General features: G+C 33.8%; 3 protein-coding genes across 7 annotated transcripts; all 3 read right to left on the bottom strand.

Moving 5' to 3' along the window:
* Nucleotides 1–441: 441 nt before the first annotated feature.
* On the bottom strand, nt 442–7,588 carry SUT2 (sucrose transporter 2). 5 transcript variants are annotated; one of them, XM_012212212.3, is made up of 14 exons: nt 6,956–7,028; nt 6,148–6,213; nt 5,124–5,222; nt 4,973–5,012; nt 4,798–4,882; nt 4,642–4,675; nt 4,395–4,494; nt 4,061–4,136; nt 2,702–3,073; nt 2,387–2,530; nt 1,607–1,840; nt 1,464–1,527; nt 1,325–1,368; nt 442–997 (listed from the first exon to the last, which is right to left on the bottom strand). In XM_012212212.3, the coding sequence occupies exons 3-14, from the start codon at nt 5,188–5,190 to the stop codon at nt 827–829; spliced, it is 1,431 nt and encodes a 476-aa protein (XP_012067602.1). In that variant the 5' UTR covers nt 5,191–5,222; nt 6,148–6,213; nt 6,956–7,028; the 3' UTR covers nt 442–826. The 5 variants fall into 5 exon arrangements, with proteins under 5 accessions (XP_012067602.1, XP_012067601.1, XP_012067600.1 ...); NM_001319920.1 differs by having other exon boundaries at nt 827–997; nt 4,973–5,037; nt 6,956–7,249; XM_012212211.4 differs by lacking the exon at nt 1,607–1,840 and having other exon boundaries at nt 4,973–5,037; nt 6,956–7,588.
* A 446-nt stretch (nt 7,589–8,034) lies between these two features.
* On the bottom strand, nt 8,035–9,898 carry LOC105630409 (RNA-binding (RRM/RBD/RNP motifs) family protein). The gene is made up of 5 exons (XM_012212214.4): nt 9,741–9,898; nt 9,382–9,508; nt 9,224–9,299; nt 8,690–8,803; nt 8,035–8,602 (listed from the first exon to the last, which is right to left on the bottom strand). Exons 2-5 carry the CDS (start codon nt 9,495–9,497, stop codon nt 8,171–8,173), a joined length of 738 nt encoding a protein of 245 aa, XP_012067604.1. The 5' UTR covers nt 9,498–9,508; nt 9,741–9,898; the 3' UTR covers nt 8,035–8,170.
* Nucleotides 9,899–15,280: 5,382 nt separating this feature from the next.
* KDR (basic helix-loop-helix (bHLH) DNA-binding superfamily protein) lies at nt 15,281–16,556 on the bottom strand. The gene is made up of 2 exons (XM_012212216.4): nt 16,005–16,556; nt 15,281–15,731 (listed from the first exon to the last, which is right to left on the bottom strand). Exons 1-2 carry the CDS (start codon nt 16,131–16,133, stop codon nt 15,576–15,578), a joined length of 285 nt encoding a protein of 94 aa, XP_012067606.1. The 5' UTR covers nt 16,134–16,556; the 3' UTR covers nt 15,281–15,575.
* Nucleotides 16,557–20,582: the final 4,026 nt, after the last annotated feature.

The raw sequence follows: 20,582 nt of genomic DNA, 5'->3' as shown, positions 1-20,582 counted from the left end.
AATAGGATAGGAGTATCTAGAAGTCCACGCTCGAGCTATATTATTATCAAGAGGAGGTTGTCAAGATTGACAAGATTTGGGCCAGATGATAACATCAGTGTGCGTCAAACTAATGAAGGATCTAGCTTACCTTATTAGCAATCATGGAGAAGATGTCACCATCGCAAGTTGGAAAACTTTACACTGTTTGACCCACGCATTCCATTCAGCCAGGCCCCAACACAAACTCGTGCATCACATCTGAAGTGATAACCCTATATCTACTGCAACAAATGGCTTATAACACCAGGTAACAGAACAATTATATTATTATTTTATGAAATATAGGGTTGCGTTAGACTTAGTAGGTGGGTGTGGGTGTGGGTGTGTACAGAACAGGCATAAGGATTGTAGTCATAAATTTTAAGATACCAGAAGACAGCAACAAGAGCCAGGTTCAAGTATTAAATCGAATTTTATTTTGATGACTACATGAGCATTGAACCCTTACATCTCTAATTTATTTAAAAAAGAAAAAGGTGCAATCTGAGAAAGTGAACCTATGATGATCGGACTTCTAAATTAAGATGGCACGATAAAGCATTATATTTATTTGTATGCGTCTATAGGATTTTCAACTCAAATGACAATTTACACTAATAAAATACACACCTACAATGTAGGGAAAAAATGAATGAATTGGAATAAGTATTTCAAATTCCTAATGTGAAAATTATACGTACGTATGATTGGAAGAACCGCCTCACCGGAATTAGATGATCAAGCAAATTCTTGTCCTTGAGGATCTTATGTAGGTTCAAATGTCAATTAATTAGTGTTTCAGTTGTTAGCCAATATGAAAACCAGATGACTTGAATGAACTATTTGAAAGATTTGGCAGCTTGAGAGTAGCAATGACACCAGCAGCAAGGGCGCACACAGAAGCAAGGACAAAGGCAGGTATATTGCCACCACCAAACAGAGCATCCCATGGACCCGCACCGAGAGATATAATCATCTGAAAAGACCAAGAATCCATATGAATTAACTTCACTAATTAACTGGAACAAATGGAAAAATTAAATATAGTGAGGAGAAAATAAGTTGACTGACTGCCACCAGCAAGTTAAGATAGAAGGAAACCAACATTGTTGATTTCTTTCCCAAAAGACAAGAATACTACAACCTAAAATCAAAGAGAAGAATCATGAAAGTTCCCAACAAATCACTTTGATCTTTCTAAACAAAATGATCACCGGATCAAATATTATTAAAGAAATGCCTTCATTCCATATACCAATTCAATCCAGAAAACAGGTAAAAAGAATACAGTGCAATCATCTACCTGCGGAATAACTATAGCAAGATTCAGAACTCCTATAGCCAATCCTGTACAGTAGTAAAATTTATCAGGATTCAGTCTGCTTCACTTGGTAACTACATAAATGGAGAGAGATCCTAGATAAACTAACTGCCATACAAACCTTGGCCTCCGCCTGAATTAGCAGTCAACTCTGCGGTGACAGAAAATGGAACACTATATGTAACCTGCAAGAAAGAAACAAATAATTAACACATGCTTTTGAGGGAAGAAATCGTAAAGTTCTGCAACATAATCGATACGTACAGCAAGAGGAAAGCCAAGAAGAGCAAATACAATCAACGCAGCTATCCTGATTGATGCACTGCCCCCAATTACATGCTCAATCCCTCCAGAATATTGACCAACCGATATCAAACTAATGATAGCAGTTACTGCCATGGAGGCAAATACAATAAAATTGCTCATTGCCCATACAAGTCTTGGCCCTATCCTCTGACACATTGGTTCAATTAAGAAGGAACTAATGCCAAGAACAACCTAAAACAAAAGAAACAAAGAGTAAATAAAAATATAAGTAATGAGCTTGTTTTAACTTGAACAAGCCCCTGGAGCAGATGCTCACATGTTAACATGCTTTATTTTTTTCATCTCCTCACATTTCGTTATCCCTTTTTCTTTCACCCTTCTCTTAGCTATATTTTCTGTTCTTTCCCCTCTAATTTGCCTCTTTTTATTACTTTTTAAATCTTTACATAGTGTGTTAATTCCCCTACTTTCTCTTGAATCTAAAGTCCCTGTTCTCTTTCTCAAAAAGAGACATGTATCTCAAATTCTCAATTGTACTCATCTTTCTCAACATGTTAAATTTTCCAATTTTAAAATTACTAAATTTCAGACCTCTCTTTTAAAAAAAATATCTTTTGCAAGCCTATTCATACTTCCATGGTATTGCTTTAATCATATTGTAACTGGGACTATCCCTAAAGTTGAAACTAATCAGGCATGGCTTATATAATAAAATAACTAAGTGTCAAAAATATCAGAGAAAAATAGAATAACTGATGCTCAATTTAGAGTCCTTACTGAATTCAATAGCAAACCAAATGCACCATCTCTGACACCTTGATCATACAACTTCACTTTATCAGAATCCCCTTTTGGATCCCCATGATAAACTTCTCTACCCATCCAATCCGTATCAAACAGAAAGAAAGGAAACCAGGACAACTACAGCAGTGAAAATCAAGAGAAGGATAAAAAAATTGTAAAAACAAAAACTCAGCTTTAATCATAATAGAATATTAATAGCATGCACTATCAATAAACAGGTGATGACCCTAGGCAAATCAGGAACCATAGAATTGTGAAAAATTAGTTAACAGTCAATGACATGCTTACCCAAGTAAGAGCCATTACGACAAGCACAGAATGCATTCCAGGGGGTAAATGCCGTAAACTAGTCAACAAGTTAACTAATACTGCTCCAGGCCCATCACCAAAACTTTCATTTTGATCCTCATTAGAGTTGGCAATGGTATGCTTTGAATTCATATTTGGTTCAAGGCCGTTGCTGATGTTTTCCCTATCGTTTTTTATGTTTTCCCAGTTAGAATTACTGGAAACTGGCATGTCCAACTTAGATTTTGGAAGTTCAAGACTGTTATCATCTAACAATGGAGCTGAATCTGATAAATGATGCCCCTGATTTTTAATAAGTGGAACCTCCTCGGCAAAATATAGAGTCACAAGAGTGCACAAAGTCAAGAAGACCTGCACATATGCCAAATAAATTATGGGACTGATGTAAAATGCTAATGCAGTCTCACCTATCAACAAAATAAACACGATTTAAAGATGAATAAAAGAAAGTTTCTAAAGCTACCTTCACAGGACACCCATAAGAATAAACTTACTTAACACTCATCACAGTAAGACATTCAGTAATTCAAGATCGTTTAGCAAAATACAATCCCAATCATGCTTCTTTTTAGTAAACAACTTAGCATACACGTGCTCCTTGCATCTTCTTCTTACAGTAATTTTATTTTACCAATCTGTCATTTTTAATTTCTTGTATTCTCTCTCTCTAAGTGGTTCCCAACTATTTCCCTCTTTAAAGTATGCACGCTCAACTGTTCCCTGTATCCTACTTCAAACAGTATCTTTGACTTCATCATTTTCTTATTTGAGCCAAAATTTAGTCCAGTTCCAACCAATCCTTTCATTTGACATTCTTACTCTTACCTACATTTTTTGCAGATTTATATCATTTTCCTATGGTTATATAAGTAATTTCGCAACAAGTTAAGATGTCAATTTCAAGGAGATTATTCAGACATCGGAACCTTAAATAGCTAATGTAGTTTTTCACTCTCAGGAGGTCTTCAGGAAACCCAAAACTTTGCAACTCAAGCATGTTGAAGTTGCATTACAATAATTTTCTTCAACAAAAGAACTGGTTCTGAACATAATTGATTCTGCATCCAAAAACGCAGGAAAAATCCAACAGAAGTTAGCCTTTGAATTTGTGAATTCATTTGTCTCAAAGATTTTTTGCAGAGACTTGCTCACTGAGATTACATATACATTGGTTCCAAACAGAAAATGAATACCAAAATTTGCAAAACCCTTTCTTCTGTAGAATCTTATATATGTCTAAACCAAGAAAAGTCATGACTTAAGCCACACTACTGCAACTAAAATAGAGAAATAACATTTTAATAGCTTTTAACCAAACAAAAGCGCAATGGAACTCACTACTGCAACAAGAAATGCTGCTTTCAGATTTCCACAAGCTTCACAACAGGCTTTACTCATCAAGAAAGGAAACCACCTGCTTGGGAAGATAATATCAGATGAACAAATTAACCCAATATCGTGCAGAAATTAAATACTGTCAACATTATAATGATACTGATCTAATTATAAACAGCAGCACCCAGTTCATCAAAAAATCAATATTTTCTTAAGGTTAAGATAGGTGATGATGCCAAATAGTTCAGACTCAGAGGAAGGTGAACACCACAAAAAGTTAAGCACAAGCATGTCTGTTTACCCATCTAATACCATAAAACTGTTTCATAAGTTTTACCTGTTCCAACTCCCACTAGCACCAGCAGAAAATCCTAAAATGTTTCCGACAGCCATCCATGAGCAAAATACAGCATTTGCTGAATTGCGTTGATCAGGACCTTCAATACAATAACAACACATCCATCATGTTTAGCACTGTCATGCATGTGGTACAGAAAACCCAAGATTGAGAGATAAGCAGCTAGATAGCAAAACAGTGCTAAATCTATTATAAGATTAATAAAATTGGAAAAACTGAAATGCACCTGATAAATCAGCCAGTAGGGCACGAGCAGGTCCCTACAAATATTAAAAGACTCAGTATTTGACGCTTATACAAACAAAGCCATATAACACAACCTTTCATAAAGAAGCATAAAGAAGTAAGAAAGAGGCACAATTAGCTATTGTAATATGCTGACCTGCACTGTATTATTAGCAAGATCTAGCAACCAGAAGCCAAGAATAAAAACAAAAGCCGCCCTGGTTCGAGTTCCCTTAAATGTTCTGCAGTTACATAGACGAGATAGTAAGTCTAAACTTTCAAGCCCATGTTTGTGGAACGAAATACAACAAATTGAGAGAGGGAACATCAACCTGCAATGCTCCTTTGTATCACCCAATATAGATCCAATGTCTGCAGAAAATCCGATTATTATCACCTAAATTACAACACTTAGTTCAGCTGATAGAAAGCACGGTACAAAAACGGATGCTAGACTCAAAATTGAGATTTATCAATACTTACAGCAACTGAGATCATGAGAGATCCAGCAAGAATAAATGGCCGTCTTCTTCCAAATTTTGAAGAGCATTTGTCACTCCAAATTCCAACACAGGGTTGAACCTAAAAATTATGGTAGATGGAGAAACAATTTGAATCAATTGTTTATTGCTAAAATCATTTAGAACTATATTGTTTCACATCCATCACAAAGCAACATTCCTTATGAAGAAGAAAAAAAAGCACAAACAGTATGATCATAATCGTCTTAAAATGCCAAGCATCCCAAATTGCATGCTTTCACGCATTTGCAGCAAAGCTGCAAAATATATTATAGTTACCATTTGACTTCCTATTGCAAATGAAAACAAAAATAATATAGGTTAATTTGGAAATGAAGGTATAATCCCCTAATGATATTGGCACTTTATCTTAGGATAACACGAAGGACAAGGAACATTATCTACTATAGTAAAATGGTAAATACCTTGGCTTGCAACCAAGGAGGCTGCTGGCGCAAGGTGAGAGTGATCACCTTACGAAAAATGTCAAAGGGGAAAGGCATCTCAGATGTTCCTTCCCCAGCACCTACTTCTAAAAGACCACAACTAGGTCATATATTTTCCCTTTTTTTCTTTTCTTTATTTATTTTTTTTTTTTTTTTGCTTGTTTGAGGATGATGGTAAAAACAAAATCGAATATAGAACGTCTCTGCTCCTGACCAAACTTCTTAACTTAAATTCAGTGTAGACATAAGAATAAACTTTATCCAATTAAAGCGACCAAAAATCAGATAATGTTTGTACACAATAGAACTCCACGACAATATAACTTAACATGCACTAAGGCTACATTAGAATGTAATAAATGCATTTCTAGTGTAAACATTACAGAATTTGATTATATATTAAACTCTACTATGGCTTTACCAGACGTAGCCTAATACATCATTGGAGATCTCAATTTCATCTAGAAATTAACTTAAGTGCTCAAACAGGAAATTCGTAAAAAAAGTAGAGGGCAAAATGGATGGTTCACTGTCACCTACCACAAGCCCTGTTATAGGTCCACAAAGCCAAATAAATGAGGAAAAGGCATGTTCTATACCCAGTGTCTGCAACAATTTTGAAAAAGAAGAGCATTTAACCAAAGCACACACCAAAAAAATGTATAATCTCACAAAAAACTCAGAAATATTAGACATAATCATAAAATTGCATAGCACTAAAGTAAAATGAACAATGACAGATGTTAGTTGCATCTGCGTAAACTGATCAAATAAATAAACTTCACCATGATATCTTGGAAAAGGAAAAAATAAATCCTGAGACTTTCAATATCATGTACATTTTCCTTAACTTGGAAAAGTTTACAATCGGCTGATCTTTTATTTTACTGAGTGTTGTATTTGCCTGGTAACTCAAAAATCATGTCTATAATTGAACTAAGCATGCTAAACGCAGCAGATCAACAGGCAACTATTAGCTATATTTGAAGACTGCAGGAAAAAAAAAAATACACCTAAGTAATAAAGCAGTGACTTATAATTCTTACTTCCCTTAGCTTGAGCAAATGCTAAAGCTTCATGTCACCAAAAATTAAATTACGGATATAAGAAATAAAGCGATTATACGTTCTCAGAAATATAATTCCTCAATTGCATACCAAACATTCCCAATCTCACATAAGATCAGCCAGTTCCAAAGCAAATGCCATTCATCTCTTAAGTATTGGATTCGCAAAATACAGCTCGAAATGCTATATTACCTAACCTGAACTGCGCATACATGTTCATAACTAGAAAAGGCAATATGAACAAACGTGTTCATAGGATTGAACAACGATCTTTCACTTACCTGTATATAAGGAGTTAGGAGAGAGAGCTGCAAGGCCCAACCGAATTGAACGCCAGCGGCTACCGTACAGCTGAGAATGAGAGTAATCAAGCTATAATGTTTAGATCTGACCTCGATCGGAGACGAGAAACTGGAGTGGCCATTAGGCATCTGAGAAGTAGAATTCAAAGAAGAAGAAGAGGAAGGAGAGTCCAAATGAATACGATGGTTATGCTGCTCTTCTACACCAATCATTTCCACCTCCACTTCCTTCTTGAGGTTCCTGTAAGGAACCCGAATCGATCCTGTGTCCATCCTCCAAAGAAATGCCTAGAACTCGTTTACAATCTCGATAATTTCCTTCTTTGCATTTAAAAAGTAAAGGAGATGTTAAGTTTATACTTCTATAGATCTGATTATACGCTTTAGAAGAGACAGAATGAAGTACAGAGACTTCTCAGGTAAGCAAACCGGGTCAAAATTTGGACGGTTACGACCCTGTAATTCTGACGATGAGAGTCCGGCATAGAATTACCATTCGGTGCGCTGCAATCGCGTCGAGAGTCCTGTCAACTTAATGAGCCATTTTTTTGTGTTTGTTTGAGTAATTATCATGTAAGGTGATGAGTAACCTCGAATTAAAGTGGCTAAAATTTGGTGTAATCTGGACCGTCTATGAAAATTAGATCTGGTGATAGAGTCGCCATTACTTTTCTACAAAGGATTGGTGATGTCACACCCACCGACACGGCATTTGTTTAGTGGAGTGTGAGTCGAGGTGAGGCCACTTAGCATTTCGATTTTGGAGTCTAAAGTGATCTTAGGACAACATAAATTTATATTTGAATTGACTAACTATTATTAAATGCTTTGTTGCATCAATCTTTCTATTGGTTGCCGGCTTCCAACATTCCAATTTGGCTGCCAGGAATTTTGTATTATTCGGCTGAATGGGCCTATATGATAGTTTATAAAGAAACATAATTTTTCTTCATTTGCTAGCATAGTCATTATTTCCTTCGCAATTTACGAATCACCACTAAATTTTCACCGAGCTTTTAAATCAAAGAAAGAAATTGAGAAATCTTTGCCATGAGAAATTGAGAAACCTTTTAAATCTCTTATTTCCCTCCTTGGATTAACCAGCAAGTACTATACAAAGTATAGAACTATCAACTAATATGTTACACTCTCTACATAAAATTTCAACACCAATCTAAGTTAAACACGTACACTTCACTGTTGAACACCCCGACTGCCCAAATCAGCAGCAGCTTTGGCCGCCCGATGCAAAGCATCTGACATCCAAAGTGCTCCCTTAGAGAAGTAACTACTATTTACCACAGAGTTCGCCGCAGCAGCGGCTGTTCTACCTGTTGCTGATACAGCTGATTTGGTAATATCAGAGACATGGTACTTCTGATCCACAGCTTTAACAGCTTCCATGCCCGCAAAAATCTTGTCAGCAAGGCCAACTCGCTCTGTTAGCTCGGCAACCTTAGCTGCAGCAGTTGCACTAACTTGATGAGACTCATCAAAAGTTTTTGCTTTCTGTAATGCATCTTTTCCGAGTATATATCCCTTTGCCAGCATAGTTTTGACAACATCCTGAGCCATGGTCATTGCTTCTCCAGCACTAGGGACATATTGACTTCTTTGTGGCAGCACCTACAGAGTGAAACATTAAGAATGCTAGATTGACAAATCTACTCGTAGATCATAATGTGAGCACAAAAATAGACATATAAGGCATACATTTGATTCAGTTCCATCTTCAACCACTGTTGAAGCCCTGTTCCAAAAATCAAATTCATCTACATAGTGCCCCCAGCGTGTTATGCACACACGTTGGTCCAAAATTGTAGCACCCTAGAATCATTAGAATAGGAAGAGGATACACAGACAAATAAATGTTTAGTCAGAAAATCGTCAGCACAGAAGGAAATACAAAATTAAAGCAATTAGATAATTATTTCATACAGACTACACAAGGATAAATAGGAAAAATGAAGATAAAATAAGAATTGAACCTGCACATTTCAATGGAAGAATTAATAAACTGCATAGAGCACCATAACAGTTAAGTCCATGTTAGATGACAACACACATTTCAAAGTATAATTCATTATCAAAGGCATCTTTTTGCAAGTTTTATATACCAGTGAGATTGCCAGCAGAAACACACACAACTATTCCTATGGGTTATTCATGAAACATTGAATTAAACCATACTCAGCAAAAAATGCAGATAAAATTAGTCCAATAACAAGCAATTGCAAAAATACTCACACTGAGTAAGACAGCAGTCTCTTGACCATATGAATCTTTGAAAGTCACATACGCAGTACACGCATATTCTCCAGACCTTTTACATCCACATAAAGAATTTTCCCATATCAGAAAATGGCAAACTACTAATTTGATTAGAGGGTTAAAACATTACATACCTGACTATTTCAACATGTTCAATCACACCTGAGAAGGAGAAGAACTCATAGAGATCCTTCTCAGTAGCTTTGGGAGAGAGGCCAGTAACTTCTACAGTATACCCACCTTGATTCATGTTACTAAAACCTGAAATATAAAATAAAAACTAGAAATTATGACCTCAGCTCTACTCTAGTTACAGAGCTTATCTAAAATAATTGATAAATCAATAATAATAGTTCGATAATGAAACTTAAATGCGCCTAAATTCGTCCAAACCGAACCCTAAACTCAGGTGTTAATCACTCAGTTCATAGGAAATTCAACAAACAATTTGATTCACAAGTTAAAATTTTGGAAAAGCAGTAGAATCAATTACCTGTTTTGGATCAGAGGAAAGAGAAACTGACGATGGAGTGCTTTGGGTCGAGAGAGGAGAATGAGAAACCTCCAGATGAAGCAGACAACGCGCGTCAGACCAGAATTTCACTGTAAGATTTAGTTAGGTATTGTGGCAGTTACAACTTACACCAGGCTTGCAATCTGGTCTTGGGCCTTATACCCGCTCCACAGCCTACGGATCTGATCCACTCGCAAACTGTCTCGTTTGTGTCTTTCCTAGTGGTGTGGTTAATACTTAATAGTTTTGACCATCAGTTAAATATTTAAAATAAGAAACCTTCAAAAAAAAAAAAAAAGAAAATATTTCAGCTAAACATAATACTATATAGAAAATTTTCAATTGTTAACACAGCAAAGGAAACTTTTCTCTTAGATCGGTATCTCACAAGTAATTTGTACTTACAATTGAAAGACCGTAGTGCAGTAGAATATGAAATACACTTGAACATTAAAATCAAACTAATGGAAATAGAAATTTTTTAAATATTTTTCGGTAAATGATAAAAATGTCACACTTGAATAAAAAATTATTTTTCATTAATTTGATCTATAAATGACTCATAAAATTGGTATAGGCAAATCAATTTCATCATCAGTTTTGTACTCAACAACTGCAAGTCTGCCTGGACTTGCTCCACAAACCAACTTTTCTATCTCCATTTTGAAATATAGTTATTAATTATGATCCGCCAATAGAAAGATCCAACTCTTTTTCTGAGTCGAAAGTGTTGGGAAAATCGCTATTTTCCCGCCCTTCGGATTGGCTTCAAGCAGGAATAAATAAGAAAATAAAATAATGACTGAGAAATTAAAGAGAACACGATAATTTAACGTGGAAAACTCCCCAGTGGTGAAAAACCACGGTCGTTGCCAAACGACAACCAAGAAAAATATTCACTATGTGGCAAATTGTTACAACCACAATTACAAAATATTTTTCTACCCGACACCCTCAAAAAACACCCCAAATATTTTATACTCCAAGGGACTCCAAAAGACTTGCTTTAAATCTCTAATATAAAACACATTCAAATATTTTTGGTGTGTTTAGAAACCTAAACATTGACTTCTTTTTATAGCCAATCCACCTACCCACAAATCTCAATCTCCTCGATGTGGGATTGAGCAAACTATATTTTATATATATATATATTTTTTCTTATTTTCAACCAAGGAGGCTAACAATCTCCACCTTGAAAAAAAAACACAACATTGTTTGCTACCGACAATCATAATTTTTATTGTCAAGAATTATCATACTCCACCATAAAAGAGTATCGCCACTTGGAACCACTTTACCGACTCCAAGAATTTTCCATCGGCCATGTTGGATCCCGCTAATAGTTTATGGTGCAACCCTCCTGTTGACTTTTCTGAGAGTTCATTAGCCATCGACATATTTTTTCCACCACACACTTTGCATCAACTGTCAACCAATGTCGTGCGCATTTCCGTGGACCAGCTACCAATAATCCGTCCTCTTCCATGGCATCTCAACGAGTAGCAATCATGCCATGAGGACACACATCTTTCAATTACAGAGAGAACACATCATCTCCTTCGCCACAGGAGATCACATTGGCAACAACAACCTTAGAGCTTCTAGCCGAATCGGCTCCACTGTTCGGGCAATCCTTCCTCACGTGTCCAGTTTGACCACAAAACCAGCAGACAACTTTCTTCTTTCCGGAGCTTTTATTCTTTTTCCTGGTACTGACATATAAAGCTGAATCCTCATATGATTTATTTTTCATTTCATTCAGTCTTCTCTCCTCAGTAAGGAGCTTACTAACTACATCTGCATACACCACTTCCTTACTACCATATTTCAGAACAAGTTTCATGCGCTCATATGTCGAAGGAACTGACATGATGAGTCGGAGAGCTTTATCTTCATCTTCGGTTTGCACTCCAAGAGTTTCTAATTCAGAGACGATGTCGTTAAGAACACTCAGGTGATCTGACAGCTTTGTACATTCCGCCATTTTCAACGTATGAAATTGCTCTTTTAAATATAACCTGTTGGATATATTTTTTCCCTGGTACAATTCTTCCATTTTCTCCCACAACTCCTTTGTCGTGGACAATCCAAGCACATTAACAAGAACATTTTTTGCTAGACACATGCGAACTTGACTTGCCACTTTGATATCCAGCTCCTCCCATTCTTCATCGCTAATCTTGGATTTTTCTGAGTCTCCACTACTACTGTCTTTTCCTGAATTCTTTCCGTTGACTGGTTTACCCTTCAAAACCTTATGCAGTCCAGACTGAATCAACACGTCTTTGACTTGCACTTGCCACAATGCAAAATTCATTCTCCCATCAAATTTCTCAATCTCACATCTCATAGCCGACATGCTTACTTGTGCTTATAACAGTGAACCCAATAATTAGTGAAGTAAACCGATTCGGTAATACCCAGAAAAGATCACAATGACCTCCTAGACAATATTACCATTCCACGTAAAATCTCAGTTGGACGGAGGGGTCACAAGTGGTCCCACTTAAAATCCGGCCTTCTAGATAGAAGTTACGTGCACGGTATATTATCAGAACTTTCGTACCAGAATAACTTCAATAATTATCGTCAGGACCTTCACCACCGGTACTCATGCACACCAAAGCAAGGCTCCACCCGCTTCAAGACTTCCAAAACTCCACCTGCTTTTAAAATAAAATAATTTCTAATAACAGTATTTCTGATGTGGAAGATCAGGCTAAGCCGCAACCACAGTGCATACTTATAATTTAAATTACAAAAAATTATTTTAACACTAAAAGTTCCGCCTAACAATTAGGCTCTGATACCACTTGTTGGGAAAATCGCTATTTTCCCGCCCTTCGGATCGGCTTCAAGCAGGAATAAATAAAAAAATAAAATAATGACTGAGAAATTAAAGAGAACACGATAATTTAACGTGGAAAACTCTCCAAGTGGAGAAAAACCACGGTCGTTGCCAACCGACAACCAAGAAAAATATTCACTATGTGGCAAATTGTTACAACCACAATTACAAAATATTTTTCTACCCGACACCCTCAAAAAACACCCCAAATATTTTATACTCCAAGGGACTCCAAAAGACTTGCTTTAAATCCCTAATATAAAACACATTCAAATGTTTTTGGTGTGTTTTGATGTGTTTAGAAATCTAAACATTGGCTTCTTTTTATAGCCAATCCACCTACCCTCAAATCTCAGTCTCCCCGATGTGGGATTGACCAAACTATATTTTATATATATATATTTTCTTATTTTCAACCAAGGAGGCTAACAGAAAGTAGGTTTTGCATCAAATTTCACTCTGCAGTCGGAAATCCAAAACGATAGGGACGAAGTCTTTAATAAACCCTGCATAAGTCAATTGCTTATTTGAGGTTACATCGACCCATCATCTGAGGAGAACTATTCAAACAACCACATGTTTGGATTTATCTTCTCTCCCTTTTAATGGATCGATAGAATCTGACATTCTGAAAATAATCTATAAATAGCTGTATTTTTTTATTAGCGAAATTTATAATTTTATTAATTAAAATTACCAAAAAGAAACTTAACAATAAGAAAGAAACCCTAGACTAAAGCAAAGAGGAAAGAAATAAACGTTTTGGGACCTTTTGTTCAATAGAGATACATTTTCCTTCCTAAATGCATGCGTCCAACCTATTTTATACACCAGATTAATTTATTCCTTCTCTTTTCCTAATTTCTTATCTACCAAACGCACCATTGGCATTAGTGTTGTACCAAAATTATTGTTAGGATACAACCTAATAGATAAAATAAATAATAAATAATTGTATAAATAGCGACACATCACCAATTATGTAAATTAATAAAATGTGTTCTCTATTCAGTAAGAGAAAACAAGCCCACATTAATCACAGTTCCTTTTATTTTTTGGTAGTTATAATTGATATACATTAATCACATATAGCATGAAAAATAGTATACTCGAAATAGCCATGAAATGGAAAATAAACGCCAAGCAGCAAGTCTCAAGGGAAAGACAAAAATGCATGCATATTATATTCGTTTTCAATTTTTTAATTATCAAGAAATTGGTTTCTAATAATCTCAAAATATGTTGGTAGAGCATAAGAATTGGCAACTTGGTGGAAATCGGATTCTTTTTTTTTTTTTTTTTTTTTTTTGAATGTTGGAGAAGGGATTTCAAATCTGGATTTATTATCAGGTCATTTATGCACTTACCACTAAGTTATACAATTTGATAGAAATTCCATTATGTTTGACCATTATTATCAGCCACAAATACATTTTCATATCTTTAAATAAGTTTGATTGCTTTGATATTAATAAAAACAACTCTTTATAAAAACTTGAATGTATCAAATAAATAAAGGACCATTTAATCCCATAAAGAAGGGCAAAAGTCATAAAAAGAATAATTTACATATTATATATATATATATATATAATATTTGGAAAGATACATATTAATAGATCTAAAAAGTTCTTTTTATTGAATAAAGCATTGACAAAATAACTTCTGCCGACTAAAAAAAATAAATAAATTGTGATTTAAAGAACACGATTTAGAAAACAACAAGAAGCATAATTATTCAGTTGAAACTTGATTTATATAAGTTAACATATCATCCAGCCATTCCTCCTGCATGTTTCACAAATGCATGCATGTAAAATTTAATGAAGATCCCTTTCTTTTCTTCTTAGAATAACTGTTGAAATGTCTAAATTTAGTTCCAAATTGGCAGTGGCATTTGGCACGTTATGAACTTGCATGGTTAGAAAAATTGCAAAAAATTCTTGCAATTTGTAAATACATTTAAAAAAAAACAAACAAAAAAAAAAGATTTGGGTGGATTAATTGACATATACATACAATATATCACGGGTTCTATGAAGTGTGGGGTAAAGTCACGTGTTATCAACTGTCAACTTCAAAGATAGACCACTGTTGGGTCCACTCCTGATCATGAGGGTTTCTGCTATAAGTAAGATTTATGGCAACTTCGATCTAGATTTAATAAAACTATTCAATTTATCATATATTACTATTGTTTTTGCAGCTTAATTTAATTAATTAAACTAAAATGTAGCTGAGCTCATGATATGATTTAAATAGGAACTACCACAATTTCAGGTAATTTGATATGCAAATTACAGGCTAATAAGTTTAAGTAAAAGTTCAAAAGTGAAATAAAATTTTTCAGGAACATATATAGGTGAATTTATACATTTAGCTTAAATAACATAATATTGAAAATATATAATAGATGAATTTATGTTTTCAAAGTTAGTTAGAATTTACATCTTCTGAACAATCCTTCTAGTTTGGCTAGAGACGTGATAGAGGCAGATAAGGGTAGAGCCATATGGCCAGGCAAATTGTGTACTTCTTTCTTTGGGTTTTTCCTCCTCCTTCATTTGGAAAAAAAAAAAAAAAGGAAAAAAGAAAAGACATAATATTTTATTTTTAGATACAAATGGCTTTAAGTTCAGTAATAATAATAATAATAAACACTGAGAAATGTAACAATAACTCATTAATTAGGGCAACAATATACGTAGTAATACGCGTACAAATCCTCTTATTATACTGGACTGGTTAACAATAATTACTACAAGTCTTCAAAAAGGGTTATCACAGTAAAAATGGAGCCTAGCTATGTATCAAGCAAAAGCCCATATAGTGACCAAAACCCTCTGTCTTGGCCTGTAAGTGACCAAAACCCTAAATTTACACACACACACACACACACATATATATATATATATAATAGATAGAAGGAGAAATGTGGGACCAATACAATTGAAGGGTATCTTCTACTCCATGAACAAACTCCTAATAATGGCTGCTTGAGCACTGTCAGAGTCAGTTGAAGCCAAAAGCTGAGATAAACGGTCACTTAGATCATCTACTTCTCTGTGTAAGCTTCTTATATAGTTGCAAGTCTCCTGTAAAACCTTGGAAGCTGACACCTGCAAACATTTTCATTCTCACATTAAAATTAATTACTTAAACTAATTATGATTTAACTTAACAATTAAGAAGGAACAACTGAGTCCCACACCTCTCAAGTTGTTGTAGGTAGAAGGTGGAGACACCACAAGAAAGTAGACATGACTTATCTACTTAAAGCAATTTAGACCACACAAATTCTGAATCCAGAAATTAAGAAAGAGAGAGAGAGAGAGAGAGAGAAAGAGAGATTTATTTATTTTATTTATTTAAAAAAAATTATATAAACATACCTTGTCGGAGCGCCTACTTTGAATCTCAGGGATAAGCTGTTGCAACTTTGAAACAAGATCGATGATCTGATCATCGCTAATTCTCGAACCGCCAGACTGCCTACTGGAGCGAGATCTTCTGCTAGACATTATTATTAAGTGATTGAAGATGATATATGGTGTCAGTTAACTAACTAACTAACTACCTGTATATAACTATGTTGAGGAAAGACAAATGGGGAAGTGTATATAATAACTTGTCAGAGAAGGTAAGTTTGTTATAATTATGAGGAAATTAAAAATGGGTGCAGTGCAGTTTAGATATGGAGAACGAAAAGAAACAAGCGAAAGAGAGATAGACCAAGAAGAGCAAAGTTGCATATGATATATATAGAGAGAAAGTAGTGTGTTGGTGGTGAAGAAGACAAAATTAATTTAAGTGCATGGGAGAAAGCAGTGGGCTATTATTATGTTTAATTAAAAAAAATTCAAAAGTGGAAAATAGGGTTTTTGAAGATAGAGAAAGAGAGAAATCCAAGTAGTAGAGATACGCCATACTGTCCCTCTCTGTGTGTCCCCATTCTGGGGTTAGAGTTCAAGTGGGTTTAGAGCAAATTGCTGCTTAATTAGCAAACCCTGGGGGCGTCTTTGTGTCAGTCTTACCACGCAAGCCCACGTTCTCTTATTTTCTCTTGTCATTTATTTTTATTTTTTCATTATTATATTAATACGTACATGTAATTTATTTTCATTTATTGATTAAGATTTAAACACTTTATTATGAAGAAATTCTAATGCTAAAATTAGAAAGCTACTGCTCTTTAGCAAAGCCAGGAAGAAGAGAAGAAGAAGAAGGATTGTGGTTTCTGCTTTGCTTGACATTGTTGACCAGCTGTATAAATCTTGTAATGGGAGTAAGTAATAAAAAATACGCAACATGGAGATTTCAGGTAACGACATGGCAAAGCACGTGTCGTCTCGGAGTAGCTGCATTACATTGAACTGATTCAGAAAATGGTCCTTCTTTGACTATGTTAATATAATTCAAAGAGCAGTCTAACATTAAACAGTGCCTAACTAAACAAGAAAACACACCTTTCGGGGCATAGAATCTCAAATATCTTAATATTAATACTATGAATGGCTAAATATTATCCTTCAGATAGTCAATTTGTTGTACTTGTAAATTAATTATTAATTATATTGTAACTAATGTAGTGATAATGTAAATTAAATGTGGTTACATGTGAATGTGAAAGCGTATTTATACTTAATGAATTATTTGATATTTTTTGCATTGTTTTCCGGCGAGATTCCTGCTTTATAAGTCAGTTTGTCGGTGTATTATGCAATTGGAAGTTGGACCTTAGAACAATAAACTTTACCAGTTGCTGTACTTAACAGTAGACTGGACTATATGCCAATAATTTTAATTACTAAAAAGATTATTAGTACTTCTGTTTCACTATATTATTTATAAAATATTTTTTTATTAATTTGATTTCAAATGGAATTTAAATTCAAGATCGTTTAATGATGAGGGAAAAAAAAAAAAGTCCTTCCTGAAGGTCAAGAAAGACTCAGGAGCCGTTGGAGCATGCAAAACGTTGAGAAAGATGATACACAGCTGTTAAAAATGTGGACATGTGAGCAGTGGAATGAGTTCGTGAGGCATGCCCATTTAACTTATTTCGTCCAAGTCTTTGATTTCTTGCGGATTATATGCATATTAGCTGACTTAGTTGCTCTTAGATCTTAATTTAATTTATTTATTTATTTATTTTTTTTTTTTGTATTTTGGAGATTAAAAAGCCACAACAAGATTAAGTTTGGGTAATTTTAAAATATAAAAAATGAATAAAGGTGACTGTAAAAATACTCGCCTAAGACACAAGATTAAGTTCAAATAACAGAAGATAAATAGAGCTTGAGCGTGACATGAATCATGCAGATTAGAGGTGATATTTTAAATTGAGAAAAATCCCCATGTTGTTGTTTATTTTCATATTCTAATCCTTGCTTTAATTAAGAGAAATCATTTATTCTAATTATTAAAAACTCTAATGTTAAAACAATCAAAAAGATTCCTTAAAACTATATTTGACTTTTTTTGTACATTAGGGCTCAATTTGAAACAAACAAACAACCCTACTTATCCATTCACCGAATTAATACAAAGAAAACAACAAATGAAACAAATAAAATATAAACTAAACTGATAAGTCATTAAAAACTTGATTTCATTTTTCAGGCGAATTTTATTTACAAAGTTAAGTTCGAAAGTCATTATTGAGAATATATCATTTTGCATACAATATTTTCGGCTTAAATGCGAGAATACATATGCAATTTGAAAAAATAAATACCATTCAATTTTATCCAACTATATTTTACATTGAAAAAATGATAACAATAAGACTATGAATTTAAATTTTTGTCTAAGCTAAATTAATCAAAAAAAAAGAAGACACATTCATATTATAAAAGACTAGTTAGATTTGATGATTATAATAATAACGTTGTTCGAGAATTATAAGATTATGAGATTAAATTCGATTTAGAGTCAAATTAATTGAAATAAAAATATACATACATACACACGCACTCACGTGTTAAAAAAACTGGAATAAGCTACATGGCCTTATTTTAACATACTTGTATAGGTCGACTGTGTACGTGCATGTTCTCATGAATTTCGTCAACAACAGCTATCACATACCAACGTAGTCGTATAGCCAGGTTCTTTGTAACTCATCGCAAAAAACTCTCTCAAACCCTTTCCTCTTCTTTTGCTTGAATGACCAAATATATATCCATATGCATGTTATGTCTATGTTACTTGCCTTTTCTTGCTCCCTTCAGCTACCTAAAATATGATGTCCAGATACATATATTTTCTATTACTGCCCAAATAGGGTTATTAGTTAGCTGGCAGCAAAGCTGTTTGTCAAAAAGAACAACTAAAACTGCGTTTTCATTTTCTTTTCCGTGTTTTTGCTTCATTTGTTTCAATGGGATAATCGATACAAACAAATTAATGACAGTAGCAATGTTTAGGATTATATAGTATTAGCTGTCAATTAATTAGTAATTAATTAATTAATTAATTAATTAAGCATCTATCAAATAGCTCATGAAATGTACGGAGTTCTGTTATTTTTTGTAGGTATTATGGGACTAAATATTAAAAATATATAAAGCAAAGATCAGAGAAAGTCTGTGTAAAAGACAGCACCTTGTCGATGTGAGCTGGGATGATCATTTTATCTATATTATATGTATCTTTTCACTCGTTCTGAATGGTGCTTGGTGAGTGTCAGATGGCAAGAACTGTAAAACATGCAATCAAATATTGGAATCCAAAGTTTGAATGTTCATTAATTTGTTTTCTTGTATTAATTCTTAATTGTGCATTAATGGTTCAGTGCATCATTTTATTATTTACGTTAAAATAAACACTCATATAGTTGTATCTAAGTTAGATGAAGAATCATTTTAATAGTGATAATAAATAAATAATTGTCCAACTTAATTGATATAATCAAAATCCTAGATTCAGACTCAGTTATTAGCTGATTCTTTTAGTACGGTTGTATGAATTAAGGAATCCATTTGATTATATTCTGTTTGATTAATCATAATCAATGATCTTAATAAAAAAATTATATATCATCTGAAAATTGAACCAAATTGCAACTAACTACAAATTCAACTAATTAGAAGTTTTGAATTCAAGTGTTGACTCTGAAATCATTTTAAATTCTCGGTAGAGAATTTTTTATTCCCTTTGTAAGTCTGCTCGGTGTGAATCTGAATTATTACGCCAATAAATTTCAGACACGAAATAGTTAAAAGCTTAAAAAAGAAAACAAACATCACGTCTTTGAAGAAGAGAGAGTTAGGCTAAGAATGAATATCGAATTATGGACTGCTCATGTCATGACTCAGCCATGCAAAAGCACGTTAGAGGATAGCTGTACATGTACTTGCTTTGCTCCCTGCTTGGACTATTGTATTGCAGTGGAAAGCATATTCTAACATGCATATTTCTTATTTTCTTTGATATATACTCCAAGATGTAAATCCCGATTACATGTTTATCCATGTGATACATATGTAAGTGGATTCTGTTTAAATATGAGAAATTTATGTACTGAATAATAATTTATTTTTAAATAATATTATTCTATAAATATTAATATTATTATTCTTCAGCAATACTAATTAAAAGCAAAATCAAAAACAGAATCTGTGTGAAGCATTGTCTTTAATATAATAAATAATTTTTTTTATATGAACCGAAAGTAAGTTTGTCGATACTGTTGAAATGCCAAGAATTGAAGCACTAAATGCTCATCCAACAATTAACTTGCAATCATGATTAAGTTTATCAGATTTAATATATTAGATAAATCAATTAAAACTAAATAGTAGGCAAGGGGCATTCATGGTTTTTAGATAAATCAATTGAAATTTGAAAATTGCAAATTGCAGAAGAATAAACAAATTAAATTGCAATACTATCAAACTAATTAATAGCTAGTATTTTCCTTTTTCATTAAGCTCCTAAGCTTTTCTAATTAAACAAATTAATAGTTG

The sequence above is a fragment of the Jatropha curcas genome, chromosome 5 (assembly GCF_041381405.1).
Source record: "Jatropha curcas cultivar XTBG-Jc1 chromosome 5, XTBG_Jcur_1.0, whole genome shotgun sequence".
Classification (NCBI taxonomy): domain Eukaryota; kingdom Viridiplantae; phylum Streptophyta; class Magnoliopsida; order Malpighiales; family Euphorbiaceae; genus Jatropha; species Jatropha curcas.
Note: the sequence above shows the minus strand (reverse complement) of the source record. Positions and strands in the feature narration are given on the sequence as shown.